Source organism: Narcine bancroftii, chromosome 5 (assembly GCF_036971445.1).
Source record: "Narcine bancroftii isolate sNarBan1 chromosome 5, sNarBan1.hap1, whole genome shotgun sequence".
Classification (NCBI taxonomy): Eukaryota; Metazoa; Chordata; class Chondrichthyes; order Torpediniformes; family Narcinidae; genus Narcine; species Narcine bancroftii.
This window is the reverse complement of record NC_091473.1, coordinates 161,181,732-161,199,607: the sequence shown is the minus strand read 5'-3', so window position 1 is coordinate 161,199,607 and position 17,876 is coordinate 161,181,732. Positions and strand designations below refer to the sequence as shown.

General features: G+C 43.6%; 1 protein-coding gene across 1 annotated transcript in view; it reads right to left on the bottom strand.

Moving 5' to 3' along the window:
- usp19 (ubiquitin specific peptidase 19) overlaps window positions 1-17,876 on the bottom strand; it is a 214,086-nt gene that overhangs the window by 81,586 nt on the left and 114,624 nt on the right. Inside the window, exon 36 of the mRNA XM_069942399.1 lies at window positions 7,119-7,277. Coding sequence (XP_069798500.1) covers window positions 7,119-7,277 — 159 coding nt within the window. The remainder of the gene's footprint in view (window positions 1-7,118; window positions 7,278-17,876) is intronic.

Genomic DNA, 17,876 nt, shown 5'->3' with positions numbered 1-17,876 from the left:
TCACTACTTGATCTGAGGCCCAGCAGGGAAGTCAGGTAGAATGATATCCAGAGGAGACTCCATTGACAGGGGCACAGATAGGTGTTTCTGTGGCTTCCCTGATACCAAGGTCCAGATACAGGACATTTTGAGAGGAGAGGGAGATCAGCCAGTGGTCTTGGTCCATATTGATACCAAGGCTGTAAGTTGGAAGAGGAATACAGTATGGTTCTGCAGAACAAGTTCAGGGAGGTGGGCCACAAGTGAAAATGCAGGAATTCCAAGGTTCTAATCTTTGGATTACTACCCTTGCCATGTGCGAGTGAAGCAACAGACAGAAAGATGGTGAAGTTTAATGCGTGGCTAAGAAGCAGAAGGGAGAGATTCAGAAACTCAGATGCGTCTCTCTTCCAGGGAAGGTGGGACTGGTACACCTTATCTGGACCAGGACCAATATTCTCACAGGGAAGTTCACTTATGCCTCTTGGGAGGATTTCAACTAGTGTGACTGGGAGGGATATTTTGGTGGGGGAGGGGTCCAGGGAACAACCTGAGCAGCAGGTCTGCAAGTGAGAGGAGATAGCAGATGCCAAAAGGATGGGTGAATGGTCACAGAGACTGAAGGGTTCAAACTAGTTACTATCCAAATTCACTGCAAAATGTTGCCAAAATATTTGTTCAAGTTCTTCAGCAGGGAAACAGCCCCTTGGCCCATTGCCTGTATTTGGCCCATATCCTTCCAAATCTTTCCTATCCACATACCTGTCTATATTTTAAATGCAACAATTGTCCCAGCTTCTACTTCTTCCCAAAGCAGCTCGTTCAATTTTCTCACCACTCTCCGTGTGAAGAAGGTGTCGTTCAGGTCCTTTTTAATCAGATCCTCCGTATTGGTGAGACCAAATGCCGACCTGGGGACTGTTTTGCAGTGCACCAACCCTCTATCCACAATGGCCATCCTGAGCTCCTGGTTGCTGCCATTTCAACTCTCTTTCCCCTTCCCACACTGACTTATCTTTCCTGAGCCTTTGCCAGTGCTAGAGTGACATCCAACATAAACTAGAGGAACACCACCTCATGTTCCACTTGGCCAGTCTGCAGCCAAATGGTATGAACATGGACTTTTCTCATTCCAGGACTCTTCTCTAACTCTTCTGCTTTGCCCTCCCCTGCCACCACCCCCCCATACTTGTCCCTTTCCCTCCAACCTCATCTACCGAATGGATTCTTCTACTCTCTCCATCCTACCCAGACTCTATTCTACCTTGTCTCTTTATACACCGTTGTCACCTTCACATCAAATTCCAGAATTGGCTGCCTTTAGAGGTTTTTAGATAGAAAAGCTGTGTTATTGCCTGCTCATATTGTGCATAAAGACGATAAAAATGGTGGATTTACCTTTTGTGCTGAAAGCTGAAAAGCACAGTCCTTTTTCATAACTGAAATCCACAAGCTGTCTTCCCACAGCAAAAGGAACGGGGCATGTAGAGCAGCAGCGCTGGCCTCCACTGTGACGTGGAACATACACGTCGGGAAGTGAAAGCGCCCTGTGCACAATAATGGCGACTGAACAGTATGAGGGCGAGTGAAGATCTTTTCTAGCAGTCTTGGAACTCAAGCAGATCTTCTGTGTATTATAATCTCCTTTTTCCCAGATGGGTACTTTAAAATTTATGTACCTTGGTTGCTGGCTGATGACATCATCATGACATCATCAGCTGTCCCCTATTCGAGTTGCTTTCAGCGGTAATCCTTTTACATATGAGGTGGAGTGACTTCACTACTACCCTTGGTGAAGGAAACCCAGGTCCACCTTTGGATCTGCCAATCCACCTTTTCTGGATTTGCGCAGGTAGGTGGAGCGCAAAAAAGACTGAGGAAAGATGTGTTTAAAATTCAACGTAAAAGGGATTTTTGTCTTTAATTCCCCACTCTACCCTGTGTGACTCATTTTGGTCCACTTGACTCTTCTTCTTGCCTCTCCTTTGCCTTGCATACTGCCTCTACCCATCATGTTTCACCTCCACCAGATTCACCAATCCCACATGCTGCCCATTCCCACCCCATATTCTTCAAACTGGCTTCTCCATCTCTCCAGACTTGAAGAGTTTCAGCTCAAACATCTCCCACTAATGCTACTCAACATGTGGAGTTCCTCTAGCAGATTGTGTTTAGCTTCAGATTCTAGCATCTGTAGTCTCTCTAAATCTTTTTCCTCTCACCTTTAATCTATGCCCTTTAGTTTTAGATCTTCCTGGGGAAAAAAGGCTACAATTATTTATCTTATCCCTGCCCCTCATGATTTCAAAATCTTTAATCTGGTCCTCCCTTCGCCTCCTATTCACAAGGTAGAAAAGTCCCAGTTCTTCCAGTCTCTCCTTTTATTCAACCCTACCAATCTCAGTATCATTCTCGCACATCTTTCCTGTATCCTTTTCAACTCGATGATAAAATTGCTAACAAGGGCAAACAGTCCACACATGAAAAGGCATATTCTCTTCTCCCTCTCCAGATAGGCAGAAAATACACTTGTTTGAAAATACAAACCAGATTCAAGGGCAGTTTATGACTGTAACTTGACTACTGAATGGACCGCTCTGCTGCCCTTGGACTACTTTAACTGAACTTTCTCTGTAACACAATACTCTGCACTTCTGTTTTATTTTCTGCTGTCTGTTGTACTCAAGGATAGATCAACTTGCCAGGAAAGCATGCAAAAAACATTTTTTCGCCGTATCTTAGTACAAATGACAATAAACAATTTAACTAAATAAAAATAGAGCATATCACCATAACCATTTAACCATTTACGGACAGGAAACAGGCCATGTTGGCCTTTCGAGCCATATCACTCTCAGTTTCACAGATCATGAACAGATTAAGTCAGGAGTTCTAAAGCAAAGGAGTTATGCTCAACATTTACCGATCATTGGTTCAGAGGGGTTTCATGCCTTGGTAGAAAGTACCTGGCTTGTTGAGCAGTTAAACAATTATGGAGCTATGCAATTGCAATAAATTTCATGTTGTCAAAGAACCAGAGAGGCAAATGAGGTTAGACTTTCCTTCAACCTCTTCTTCTGTAAGAGTCAAAAGCCTTTCCAAATAACTGAAGGACCAGTTTTCTGCCATTTTTCATGTTTCCTTTTGTAAACAAACTGCAGGTGAACGGGACTACCCCAGATGCCAACTTGATAGGCATAGTCGAGTGGGCCGAAGGGCTGATTCCATGCTGTACGGGTCTATGATTGGCCAAAACATCACAGTTATTTGACCCATATTAAGCTGACCTTGGTTGGCCTCTGGGAACCAGGAATCAGGTTCAGGATCTGTGAAGATGTAATGGCAAACCTGAAAAGATGGGTGCCAACAGCTTTTTAATACTTTGGGGATTCAGACCATGGTTGAAGAGATGTGTTATGGATACAGTGCCACAAGCCCAGGTTCACCATTGAACAGGCCATGAAGCTCCAGAGATGCAGGAAGCAGTGACATTAGAGAAGGCAGTGAGATAAACCACAACCATGTCTCTGCAAGGACTCTCCTTTGACCAGAAGGCAATAAGGTACTGGAACAGGAAGGCCATTTGGCCCATCGAGTCCACTCCACCATTCCATCATGAATTGATCCATTCTTCTACAGCCCCACTCCCCTCCCTTCTCCCCATTACCTTTGATACCCTGACTATTCAGATACCTATCAATCTCTGCTTAGAATACACCCAAAGACTTGGCCTCCACAGCTGCTTGTGATAGTAAATTCCAGAGGTTCACCATTCTCTGGTTAGTTATTCCTCTGTTTTGAATAGGCTCCCTTCAATCCTGAAGTTGTGCTCTCCTGTCCTAGAATCCCCACCATTGGAAACAACCTTGACACATCTATTCTAGCCAGGCGGTTCAAGTTTCAAAATGTTTCTTTGAGGTTCTCCCCCCTCATATTTCTGAACTTCAAGTAGTACAGTCAAACATTCCTCATATGCCAATCCCTTAATTGCAGAATCATTCTTGTGAATTTTCTCTAAACCCTCTTCAACCCCAGCACATTCTTTCTTAAATAAGGAGCCCAAAACTGTACTCAGAACTTCAAATGTGGCCTCACTAGTCCCTTATAAAGTCTCAACATCCCTGCTATATATAGATATATATTAAAAATATATTTTATATATATATATAATACACACACACACACACACACACACATATATATAATATCTAGGTATGAGTGGCAACATTAGATTTGCCTTCTCAATCTGAGGTTAACCATGAGGGTAACCTGCATGAAGATTCCCAAGACCCTTTGAACTTCTGAAATTTGAATTTTCTCCCTATCCAAATAACAGTCTGCATTTTTATTCCTTCTGCCAAAGTGCAGAACCACACACTTTCCAATGTTATATTTCATTTGCCACTTCTTTGCCCATTCTCCTAACCTTTTACCCCTTTTACACAGCAATCCAATTTAATTGGCATGTCAATGACCCGTGAGTCGTTCACACTGGACCAAGAAAAGCCGGGTCAGTGCGACCTTTCACATAGAAACTAAGCATTCTGGTGCAAAAGGAGGTGGGACTCACAGCATTACAGCGTTAGCTATGTGAAATGCATCTGCTCTGATATTACTTACCTTGGCGGGTAAGTACCGGGATAAAATGACCCCCGCCCCCATCATGTGTTCGTCACATTCACAAAGGAAAGTGGAGAAGTTAAAAAGTGGTTAATTCCTGTCTTAAGGGCAGTGTAAAATAAGTTCTCTGCAGCCTCTGCGCTTTCTCCTCACTTCCTGTCCCTCCACCTTTGTATCATCTGCCAACTGAGCCACAAATCCAAATCATTAACATACATCGCAAAAAGAAGTGACCCCAACATCAACCCCTGTGGAACACCACTGGAAACTGGTAGCCAACCAAAACAGGATCCCTTTATTCCCAGTCACTGTTTCCTGCCGATCTGCCAATGCTCTACCCATGCAGCATCTTTCCTATAATTCCATGGACTCTCATCTTGTTGAGCAGCCTTATGTGCGTCAACATGCAAAAGACCTTTTGAAAATCCAACTGGTCAACATCTCCTTTGTGTATCATGCAGGTTTTTCCAGGCAAGATTTTCTCATGAAGACACCATGCCAACTTTGTCATATCTTGTCATGCACCTCCAGGTACTCTGTAACCTCATCCTTGACAATAGACTCCAACATCTTATGTTAGGTCAACAGGTCTATCTTTTCTGCTGCCTCCTTCCTTTTTTAAAATAGTGCGGTGACTTTTGTAATTTACAGTCTACCAGAACCATGCCAGAATCTACTGATTCTTGGAAGATCATTACTCATGCCTCCACAATCTCTATAACTACTTCTCTCAGAACCTGATCCAGGAGACTTATCAACCCTTCCAAAGTACCTCCTCTCTGGTGATCATGACTGCACTCACCTCTCTGCCCTGACACCCATGTAGGTCCAGTACACTGTGAATGCTTTCCGCAATGAAGACTCATGCAAAATACTCATTCAGATCCTCTGCCATCTCCTTGTCTCCCATCAGTTTCTCCAGAGTCTTTTTCTATTGGTCCTTTATCTATTCTCACCTTTTTTTAAAAAAAACTCTTAATGTACAAAAAAGCTTTTGACATTTTGTTTTTAAATTATTTGCTAGCTTTCCTTCCTAATGACATTCTTAGTTGCCTTCTATAAGCTTTTTAAAGCTTTCCAGCCCTGTCTCTTCCCACTAATTTTTGCTTCCTCGTATGCCCTCTCTTTTGCTTTTACTTTTGCTTTGGCTTCTTTTGTCAGCCACAGTTGTATCATTTTTCCATTCAAACAATTTGATTTTGGAATATACCTGTCCCGAACTTCTTCATTTCTCACAGAAGCTCCAACCATTGCTGCTCTACCATCTTCCCTGCTAGTGTGCCTTTCCAATTAACTGCTGCCATTTCCTTTGTAATACCTCCATAGTCCCCTTTATTCCACTGGTATATTGACATATCTGATTTTAGTTTCTTCCTTTAAAACTGCAGGGCGAATTCTATCATGTTATGATCACTGCCTCCTAAGGTTTACTTACTTTCAACTCCCTTATCAACTCGGGTTCATTACTCAATAACCAATCCAGTATTGCCTTTTCCCTGGTCGACTCAACCACAAGGTCTTCTAAAAATCCACCTTGAAGGCCTTCAATAAATTGCTTCTCTTAGGATCCAGCAAACTATCTGGGTTTCTCAATCAACCTGTATATTGAAACCCACCCCCCTCCCCCCTTGACTGTTGTAACACTGCTCTGATTGCATGTCTTCTCTATCTCCCTCTGTAGTTTGCTTGCCTCATCCTGGCTGCTGTTTGGAGGCCTGCATACAACTTCCGTCAGGGTCTTTTTACCTTGGCAGTTTCTTAATCCACAGGGATTCTACATCTCCTGATCCAAAGTCTCCTCTCTCAAAAGATTTAATACCATTTTTAACCAGCAGAACCACCCCTCTGCCTACCTGTCTGTCCTTCCAACACACTATATTTACAAATACTTAGTTCCCACCTGTTGTCTTCTTTCAGCCACAACTCCATGATGGCCAATGTCATACCTGCCAACTTCCAGCTTCGCTACTAGATCAACCTTATTTCTTCTAGTGCGGGCATTTAAATATAAGACCTTCAGTGGTGTATTTTTTTTTAATCCAAGTACCCCAAGTTAAATCCTTAATCTTCATCTTATAATTTTGCCCTACTCACTGACCATCTTTCCTCATGATCTCACTACACAGAGTATTTACTTGTGTATTATCTGCCCTATGCACTGTCCACTCATTCTGCTTCTCATCCTCCTTTTAACTAGTTTAAACCCTCCCCAAAAGTGCTAGTAAACCTGCCCCGCCAGGATATTAGACACCCTCCCATTCAGATGCAATTCTTCCTTTTTGTACAGGTCATACACAATAACCCAAGATTAGTAGGGCAAGTAAAAAAGGTTTTTGTCCATGTATACGTGATAATTTGAATCTTAAACAACCAAGTGTTTCACAAACTGACTGAATTTTCATGTGAAGGTGCTGCTAAGGGCCTCATAAACAGAAGCTGTGCTACTGAGAATACAACATTGGAAACAAATGCAGCAAAGGGCAATAATTACAGTTCCAGGTGTGAGGCACCAAGCTTACCTCATCTGGGCGCCCATCGGAATCCACCGTCTCTGTATATGGTTTATTCTGTATTCTATTAAGGTCCTCATGGAGGCCATCCAGCAGAAATGCCATAAACTCCTGCGCATCGTGCTGTGCGTAACCGGTGAACTGACTAGCTTTACTCGCCACAATAGCCTGACAAATAAAAAGACAGATTTAAACACAGAAATGGGATAATCTCTCAATTTCCTCCTCAACTCCTTTTGACCTGGATAACAATAATCAGCAGGTAACAGAAAATTACACATCAGAATTAGCTACACACTGGTTATGCACATAAACTGACTCGCCTAGTGAGCTTTTGTAGTCATTTTTCTGGTGTTCAAGTTTATTATGATACAACTGAAGAAGTACAACCCGATGAAACTGCTTTCTCTAGAGCTCCATTCAAAACGTGCAGACGTACATGCAGCCCCAATGCACGTGCAGCCAAACAAAACATGTGCAAGTCAAATATACAAATAAAAATAAATATTTACAAAACAATATTCATTTACAGTCTCAGATTGTTGGAGTGAGCAGATCATCAGTCGTTCAGTATTCTCACTGTCCTTAGGAAGAAGCTGTTTCTCAGCCTGGTGGTGCTGGTTCTGATACTCCTGTCTCCCTTTCCCGGTGGGAGTAGCTGGAAGATGCTGTGAACAGGGTGAAAGGGGTCCTCAATGATTCTGTGTGTCCTCTTCAGACAACGTTGATGGGTGGGGGTCAAGAAGGGAGACATCAGCAATCCTCTCTGCCACTATTATAGCCCTGTGGATTGACCTCCGGTCCAATTCTCTGCAATAATTGTACAGCACTGTGATTCAGCCGGCCACAACACTCTCGATAGAGCTCCTACAGAAGGTTGATAAGATGGCGGCCGGTAGCCTTGCCTGTTTCAGTCTTCTCAGGAAGTGCAGTCGCTGTTGCACCTTCCTGCCAAGTGAGGAGATGCTATGTGTCCATAATTGGTCACTCTTTAAGTGGACTCTGAGGAACTTGGTGCTTTCTATTCTCTCCACCTGAGTTATCGATGTGTAGTGGAAGGTGGTCGTGCCTGGTCCTCGAAGTCCACAACCATCTCCTTCGTCTTGTTATTCGCGCACCATATCATGAGATTTATCACCTCTTCTCTGTACTGTGACTCATCATTGCTGATGAGGTCAACTATTGTTGTACCATCTGCAAACCTGATGACTCTGTTGGAGCTGGATCAGGAGAGTCAGAAGCGTGAACAGGAGTGGCCTGAGTCACATAGGCCCGTGGTGCAGCTGTGTTCAGCGTGACAGTGCTCGATGTTCTGCTACTGACCCAGACAGACTATGGTGGAGGTCAGTGCTATGGGCAGCAGTCGTCGAGACCTGTAACTGTCGCACTCTTTGGTATGATGGTGGTGGCTGTTTTGACACTTCCAGGAGTATGGATGTTGAGCCACAAGTTTCAGTATTGTGCAGCAGTGGAAATTATTCACTGTTTCCTTTTTTTGAAACTCTGATTTGCATCTAATAACTTCATCACATACAGCACCCTCCATAAGACACATTTTATTCCTTTATTTGCAGCTATGCTCCAGAGTTTTAAATTTATAATCGAATAGTTCACGTGTAAAGTGCCCTTTCCAAATTTTATTCAAGATTATCTGTACACATTTTGGCTTGACCATGTAGAAATTACAGCACTTATACATAGTCCCCTCATTACAGCTATGTTTTTTTTGGTGCAGATATAAGAGAGCTAGACTTACTTCTAAGCTTTTGATCACCTTTGGAGTCTGTATTTGCCATTTTTCAACACGAGGACCAGATTGTGCCAATGAAAGTCAAAGAAGCCAATTTGAGGCTGATCAACAAGAATAAAACAGTAAGAGACATCATCCAAACCTTAGGATTACCAAAATCATCATTAAGAAGAAAGAGTGAACTGGTGAGCTCAGTAATCACAAAGGGACTGGGAGGCCAAGGAAAACTCCACTGCTGATAACAGAAGAATTCTCATCATAATGAAGGAAAAAAAATCCCCAAATGTAAGTCCAGCAGATCAGAAACACTCTTCAGAAGGCAGGTATGGATGTGTCAATGACAACTGTCCATCAAAGACTCATGAACAAAAATACAGAGGCTACGCTGCAAGATGCAAACCATTAGTTAGCTAGAGAAAGGAAGGCCAGATTACAGTTTGCCAAGTATTTAAAAGAGCCTGCAGAATTCTGGAAAAAGGTCTTGTGGACAGATGTGACCAAGATTAACCTGTTTCAGAGAGATGGCAAGAGCAAAGTGGGGGACATAAAGGAAATGGCCAAGATCCAAACCATACCACCTTTGCCATGGTTTGCACCTTGCAGTGTAGCCTCTATTTCTGTTCATGAAGTCTTCTGTGGACAGTCGTCATTGACACATCCACACCTGCCTCCTGAAGAGTGTTTCTGATCTAGTCAGACAGGCTTTTGGGGATTTTTCTTCATTATGATGAGAATTCTTCTGAAATCAGCAGTGGAGTTTTCCTTGGCCTTTCAGTCCCTTTGTGATGACTGAGCTCACCAGTTCACTCTCTTCTTAATGATGTTCCAAACAGTTGATTTTGGTCATCCCAAGGTTTGGGTGATGTCTCTAACTGTTTTATTCTTGTTTTTCTTTTTTTAAAAATATTTTTATTAATTTGATAGAGAGAAATATTACATGTATATATTGTTTAGATATTAATTAATTATATAGCTTTTCTATAATGCAATATAGAATGAGTCACATATCAATGATACATTGTCTTATATAATACTCAAAAAAGTGAAAAATCCTTGAGAATTTCACTTCATATTCTAATACTGAGATATACATTGTGATTATCCAAATAGACCAGTCTCTTCTAGTTGTAAAAAAAACATGAACAAAAAAAAAAGAAAAAAACCCATACTAATCTAACCCCTCCCACTAAATGTAGTCACCAGCAAATACCGTACAAAACAGTCGGGACCTGGCCTACATCAGATAAACATTTTTTCTGAGAACTAGTCCTTTTTTTAAAAAAAAGTCCAGTAGCAACAGCAAATCACTTGTAACAGTGTTTAAACAACAAGGATGCTTTTTAAGCATTAAAATAATATTTAAATCTCAACAAAAAAATGCTGGCTGGCAGGGGAACTTCCTGGGCCGGTGGAACACTCACTGGCGAGTCGGTGAGCTCCGTCACCACAGCTCCTGACTCCCGAGTCCTGACTCCAAATCCTCCCCTACACCTACTGCACATGCACACTGGGGAGGGTTCGACGTTGGGAGCTCCGCTGTGCTGAGGAAATAGGGAAGGGAAGAGAGAGAAGGAAGGAGAGAGGGAGGGAGGGAGGGAGGGAGGGAGAGAAGGGGACGCCACTGAGCCTGATGTTCCACCCTGCCCAGGAGGTTGCTCTCCTTGATGACGCCAGGACAAGGGATTTTTCCCACCACTTGGGGTTGGGAGACAGTGGCATGTAGTTTGAGAGGAAGAGTTGAAGAGAAAAGTCAATAAGGGAAGGTAAAGAGAGGAGTTACCTGAAACGAGGACAATCGTCATTCTGATTTCATGTCGAGTGAATTTTCCCCCCCCAACCTGTAGGTCAGTTAAGCTCCGAAAAAAATTCGGATAAATTAGGATTTCTGATTTACTTCAGATATTCTCATTTATCCAAATTTTTTTTAAAAATTGGATAAATGAGTATTTCTGAAATCTGATTTCAGTTAATCGGAGTTGTACTGTAAATTGTAGATAAGAGTATCGGCTCTTGGACATCGGATAGAAAATCCCCAGAACACCCCTGTCTAAGTCATCAAATTATGATAATAGTCCATGAATGGGCCCCATATCTTGTCAAATTCAACTTGATCTTTTTAACATTGTATCTTATTTTCTCCAAACTCAAGCAAGACATCACATCCTGTGACCATTGCATATGAGTTGGTGCTCTGCTATCTTTCCATCTCATCAAAATTGCTCATCTGATCATCAATGAAGTAAAACCTACTATTTTTTGAGATAAATTCAAGGAAATTCTTCTAGAGAAGAACCAAACAAAGTTTGGTTCTAATTTAATCATAAGAATCTGTGATCGAGTTTTAAGGAATTGTTCCCAATATTCTTGTAATTCTGGACACTCATAAAACATGAATCAGAGAGGCCTCAAAAATTTTACATTTGTTACATAGTGGATCAACATCTGTATTAAAAGCGAGATCATCTAACTTTGAAAACATGTTCTATGTATACCATGTCTACATAGAGCTACATATATATACTACTATGGGAACAAGATTTTAATTCATCAATTTCAGATACAAATTGACAATGTAGTGGCTCACTGGGGGCTTAATCAAAATTGCTCGGGAGGTTCCGAATGACGTCACGACATCATAATGCAATGATGTCATTGGGAACGCGTGGGGTTTTAAAGAGCTGCACGTGACTGTTTGAGTAAACTACTTTTACTGAACTTCGACTCGACTACGTCTGATCATTTTCTTGTACTTCATTTTCACACTGACACAGTTGCTAGAATAACTTGCTTGATCTGTTGAACAATACCATTCTGTGCACGACATTGTTTAATACAATTTAAAGTTGTACAAAGAATTATTCTTGTTTTTCAGACTCATAATAGCTTCTTTGACTTACATTGGCACAACTCGTTGTAAAATGGCAACTACAGATTCCAAAGGTGATCAAAAGCTTAGAAGCAAGAGTAGCTCTTATACCTGCACCAATTAAACATACCCGAGTCCTCACAAACACCTGTGAAGCCAATTGTCCCAAACATTATGATGCGCTGAAATGAGGGGCCCATGTACAAAATGTGCTGTAATTTCTGCATGGTTAAGCCAAAATGTATACAAATATCCATGAATAAAATCTGGAATGTGCACTTTAATTACATGTGAATTGTTTGATTACAAATTTAAAACTGTGAGGCACAGGGGTAAACAAAGGACAAAAAAGTGTCTTTGTCCCAAACATTATGGAGGGCACTGTAGACTTCATCACATTTGTAAAAGAACAAAAGAAACAGGAGGAGAGGTCTCGAATCTGCTGTGCTGTTCAACAGATCACCTCTCTGCTTTTAACCACAATTATTGGCCAAACCTCCTCCCAACCTTTCTTGCTGCATTAATCCTTCAATCCCAGGAACCAACTAGTAACTGGAGTCACTAGAGACTCCTGGTACTGGAATGCAGAACAAAAATAAACTGCTGAACTCAGTGCATCAAGCAGCATCTGTTGGGGGGGGGGGGTGGGGGGTGGGGGGGGGTGGTAGTAGAGAATTGTTGATGTTTCATGTAAAGATCCTGTATCAACACCAATTGTGGAGACAGGACATCTGTTCTCCCACAGTGGCCATCCCAAGCTCACAGTTGCATGTCATTTCAACTCTGCTTCCTATTCCACATCAGCCTGCCCATTCTCAGCTTTCTCGACTGGCTGGGTGAGGCCCAACAGTATCTGGAGGACACACCATCTCATATTGCCTAAGCAGACAACAACTCAATGGCATGGACACTGAATTTTCCCAATTCCTGGTAATCCTCATCTCCTCAGTACCCCTCTTTTCTGACCCTTTGAGACATTTCCTCTCTTTTACATCCATTTTCCCCATCCTCTCCCTGACCCTTCACCCATTTTCATTCTCTTCCCCCTCCTTATGCCAGAAACACAGCCCCCTAACATTTCACACACTGGATCCCCTCTCTCGATGGTTCCCATTACGACCTTCTTTACTTATCAGATTTTTTTAACATAATCATAACTACCAGCCATGTCCACCTTCATTCTCACTGCCCTTTCTTTCTCACCTATCAGCACTACCTTGCAGAGTTCTACCACCCAGTCTAACTCCCAATGGCCCCAAGTGGGCTTTAAATGGCCTGTTAAAGGAGCAGACACTATTTTAAAATCCAGCATCCACGATGGTGGTGCCTGTGCTGGCAGCAGCCGAGTGGGGCTGCAGATTCCAGGAAACAGAGGACTGGTGCACCTAAAAGCTGGGAGAACACAACCCCCCATCTTTCTGAGAAGCAGAGGAAACATGGTCGGTGACTGCAGAGGTTGCAGGAGCCCTGGAGGCGAATCCATGGACACTCTGTGGATGATCTTTTGCTTCTCTTTCTCTGTAAGGTGCGTCAGGTTATTTCTGCTGATGGTGAATTATTGTCTGCCTTACAGCAGACTAAATGCAATTTTGTGTAACTTTACATGTTTTATTATGTTTTTTTTTGGAGGGAGAACATACGCTTTTATTAGCTTATTACTGAGGGTAGGGTCTTACAATAGTCTTCAAAGGGGCTCAGGGTTAAGGCGGGAAACCAGAGTTGTAGATGGGGGCGGAGCCAGCCATCAGTATAACACACCACCAGTGAATCCCAGTTCATTGCAGTCACCCCTTCCTGTAGAATTTAGGGTCAACAGTTTCTCCAGCACTCTTCCACATTTTTAGGCCAGGAGTGAAGCAGGGTGGTTCCAAGCTGGCAAAGAGCATATGTTTTATTATGTGACAATAAAAGAATCTCGAATCAATCACCTGCCTGTCTCCTAACTCCATTCCTCACCCTCCCCACATGTTCCTTTTCCTTCACCCTTATCTAGTTCACCAATTCCATATTGGCCTGTCTTACCAACCCTGCCCCCGCCAACCCACTCACACTGGTTATCGCCCCTTTCCACAATCAGACAATGAAGGGTTTCAACCCAAAATGTCGACAATTCCTGCTCTTCCCCTAACGCCCATCTTGCTTAACCCACTGAAGTTCTCCAGCACATAGTGAGGAAGCTAGTGAACTACTTTACATTTGACTGATATAAGTGACCCAACTAACTCATTACTCTATCATCACTATACTTGGAGACATGGAGCAAGACAGGGAATACAGGCTGTTCAGAAGTTGGCTTGTGCTGTCATTTGCTGAACAAAGAGCCAGGGGAGATAATTCTGGCCACATAAACCTCAAAATATTCAGGATGCCTTATACATCATTTCAAAGTCCCGGCAGAGATATTTAAAACATCCTTAGTCACAGGTGAGATGCCAGCAGATTGGAGCTTCTGTTGTATAAGAAAGGCTCCAAGAAATTATCGGCACTGTAAGAGATCGATATATGAGGATTTAGATAGACAAGGTCTGGTTAGGGATGGTAGGATGTGTTTAACCAATATTCTAGAATTTCTTGCGAGGTTACCACAAAAGTTGACCAAGGAAAGGCCATGGATCACGCCCACTAGATTAAAGGACAGTTTCTTTCCTGCCATTCTGGGTCTTCTGAATGAACCTAAAAGAGTAAAACTATGTTGCCGCTGCTCCATAGCAACTGATCTCTCTGTGTAACTGCACTTTTTGCCTTGTGTCATACATGTTCTATGTACACAATATCCATTGGTCAGCTTGCAAAACCACCTCTATAAGGGCACAGTTAGTGAGGGTGGCATGGTTATTGTTGCAGTTAGCTCAACACTATTATTCTTCTCAATGTGAGATCACATCCGCGCATGCGCAACCATTACATCCGTTGACTTGTGAGGAGTAGCACGCTTTTTTTGGTGCAGGAGCAAAAAAGCATTGAATCAGTGGGGAATCGTAGTAGGATGACTCCAAAAAAGCACAGAAATAGTGGGCCTGCAGGAGCAGAGCCCTAAGGGAGATCGCAGGAGAACGATCCACAAAAATGGAGTCGAACCCCCAAACGAGCCCTCCGGAGAAGGTGGTGAGTGGTGAAAATTCCGGGACTGCTGGTGGGAGGGTCCCGGGTCTCAATGAGGGGAGGCATCAATGTAGCCCTCCAGAGGCCCCCATGTACTGGAAAAGGTCTGGGACAACCGGCAGGAGATTGCTGGGTCCCGATGAGGGGCTGGGGCAGAAGCATGGTAGCAAGAGCCCAAGGAGGAAGACCAACAAGAAGAGCCCCAATAGCACTACGTTGGCACCAAAAATCCAGCAGGCCTGCCGGGGTGCAGTGTCCCAGCTGAGGAGCAACAAGGCCAATCTACCTCCATTGGAGGTGGGATCAGGCGGCAGTGGCCTACCTTCGTTGAAAGTGGGGCCTGAGGCTGGCTGCACTGACCTAACTTCATTGAAGTTGGGGTCTGAAAACGATAACAGCGATGCCGATCTACCTCCGCTGGGGATGGGATCAGGTGGCCGAGATCTACCTTCGCTGAAGGTGGGGTCCAAGTCTGGCTGCACTGACCTGGCTTTGTGGAAGTCAGGGTCTCAAAAAGCAAGCGGTGATACCGTTATGCCGCTGTATGATACAATTGGACCTCAGTATATAGAGTGGCAGTGAAGGGGAGTATCCCACATAGGAGCTGGTAGGACCGGAGTCAAACCTAACACATCATGTTGTGAAGCCGCCCACTCGATGGGCGAGAATAACCACCAGAAAAAGCCCGAAGAGCATGGACTCTGCATGACGTGCACCTGCTCGATTGGGGTCCAAGAGTAAGGCCTACAAGAGAGTAGAGACCTTGACCAGCGACGAAACTGGAAGTTGTCTGGACAAATTGGAGGAACTGGTGACGGCCATGGTGAGTAAGTTTCCTACACCATCAGAGCAGGGGGGAGGACATTAATGATTATACATGGGAAGATGATGAAGGTCCAGTAACAGAGGCCGAGTCATCCAAATCCCCATACACTGCTCAGGCCAGTCAGGAGAATATACCGGCTATTGCAGCAAGTTTGCAGTACCAATGGGTATCGGCCAACCACTAGAGGATGATATTGCAGGATCAATAACTTATTTGGTGTCGAATGCCTTTCAGGAGACAGTATTAGAATAATCCATCAAGAAGTACGCCTGCTCTGTTAACTGCCCTCTGTTGGGGGAGCCTAAGGTAAACCCCGCGATATGGGGCAATTTGAAGGTCCCCATAAGAGCAAAAGACATGAAATTGCAAAGACTACAGGGGTCACTGAATTTGCACAAATGTTCTCACACGATTTATTGGAGACCCAATAAGATGCTCTGGGACTGTTATCCCATGCAAACTATGAACTGAATGCCTTCAGGAAAGAGCTGATTAAGCCCGATCTAAATGCAAGACATGCTCATTTGTGCAGACCATCTAACCTTGTAACAAAATTTCTATTTGGTGACAATCTCAGCAAACTGGTAAAGATTTGAACGAGCAGCAGAAGGCAGCAGCTGGCATGGTCAGAGGTTCGAGAGCACAGGCAAGAGAACCTGTTATGTTTCACCCCTATCGCGGGGGAATTTAAGCAGGTTATCAGAGGCAGTTTCATGGTCCAAGCAGCAACAGCCAGGTCTTTTAGGGCAACACCCTCTGTGGAGACAGTGGCAGCAGAAATTTCTCGCTCAAAGTGCTTTGCAGAGGCGGGCCCAAAATGCACAAGCCCGCAGACTAGGCGGGTCGAGGAAATGAATGCTACGTGATTACAGTTGAGTACAAGGCTTTATCGGTTGGCAGCTGATTAACACTATTCTATGATAGATGTTGTAATATTACCACTGATGCTTCTATTCTGCAGACAGTGAAATCGAATTTGATCCACAGAAAACCCCCCCCGATAAAGAGAAAGGGTCTATATACATATATGTGCAGAGGTAACGGATGGAGGCTGTTAGATCATGGTGTTAAAAAGGAAAAACTTCATTGAATGTTGTAGCCATGAAAAACATGAGTTTGTATCAAACACTAGAGTGATACTGGATCTATCGGATCTTAACAAATATGTCTTGTACAGGCATTTTAAAATGGATAACATATATTCTGTGATGCCTATGTTACACAAGGGCTGTTACATGGCCTCCATAGATTTGCAATTGCTTACTATTCAGTCGCGATCTGCCCACAGTACAGGAAGTTCTGGAAAGGAGAGCTATGGTACTATACGGTTTTGTCAAATGGGCTGAGTTCTGCATCCAGGGCATTTACCAAGTTACTGAAACCAGTGTTTGCCCACTAAGAGGTTAAAATTCCTCAGCTTCATTTATTGATACAGAAGACATGAAAGTTACCCTGCCAGAGGATACAGTGGCAGAGATCAGGACTGCCTGCAGAGGGCTCATGACAGAGTGTCATCCCTCCATAAGAAAGGTGGCCAGGTTGATTGGGAAACTGGTGGCAGCTTTCCTGGTGGTACAATATGGCCCGCTAAATTATAGGTTCCTGGAAAGGGACAAAATATCAGCTCTTAAGGGAGCTAGGGGAGATTTTGACAGGCCCATGAAACTAACAAGCGAGGCCAGATCCAACCTGGTATGGTGGATCGACTATCTCGCGGTTTACGCGAGGATCGAGCTCAGAAAGGTGGACCTGGAGATCAGGTCAGACGCCAGTGGTGAAGGGTGGGGAGCCATGAATCTAGAGGTCTCTACTGGGGGCAGATGGATGAACAGAGAGCTCAGGGAGGTCTCAAAATCAAGCATCAATTATTTGGAAATGCTCGCAGGGTTTCTAGCACTGAAGTCTTTCTGTGCAAGGGAAGCTGACATTCATGTACTGCTGAGGTTGGATAACACTTGAGCTGTGGCCTACCTCAATAATATGGGAGGTCTCAAATCTCCTTCCTGTAACAAATTAGCCATTGAGACTTGGTACTGGTGTATTCAGAGGAGCATTTGGCTACTGCCGGGTTGGATCAACGTACAAGCGGACCTGATGTCCAGAAAATTCAATGATAGCACTGAGTGAACTCTGGGTAAGAAATATTTTGAACTACTTGCAGACACCTTTGGCATGCTGGAGATAGATCTGTTTGCATCCAGGCTTAATGCCCAGGTTCCGAGG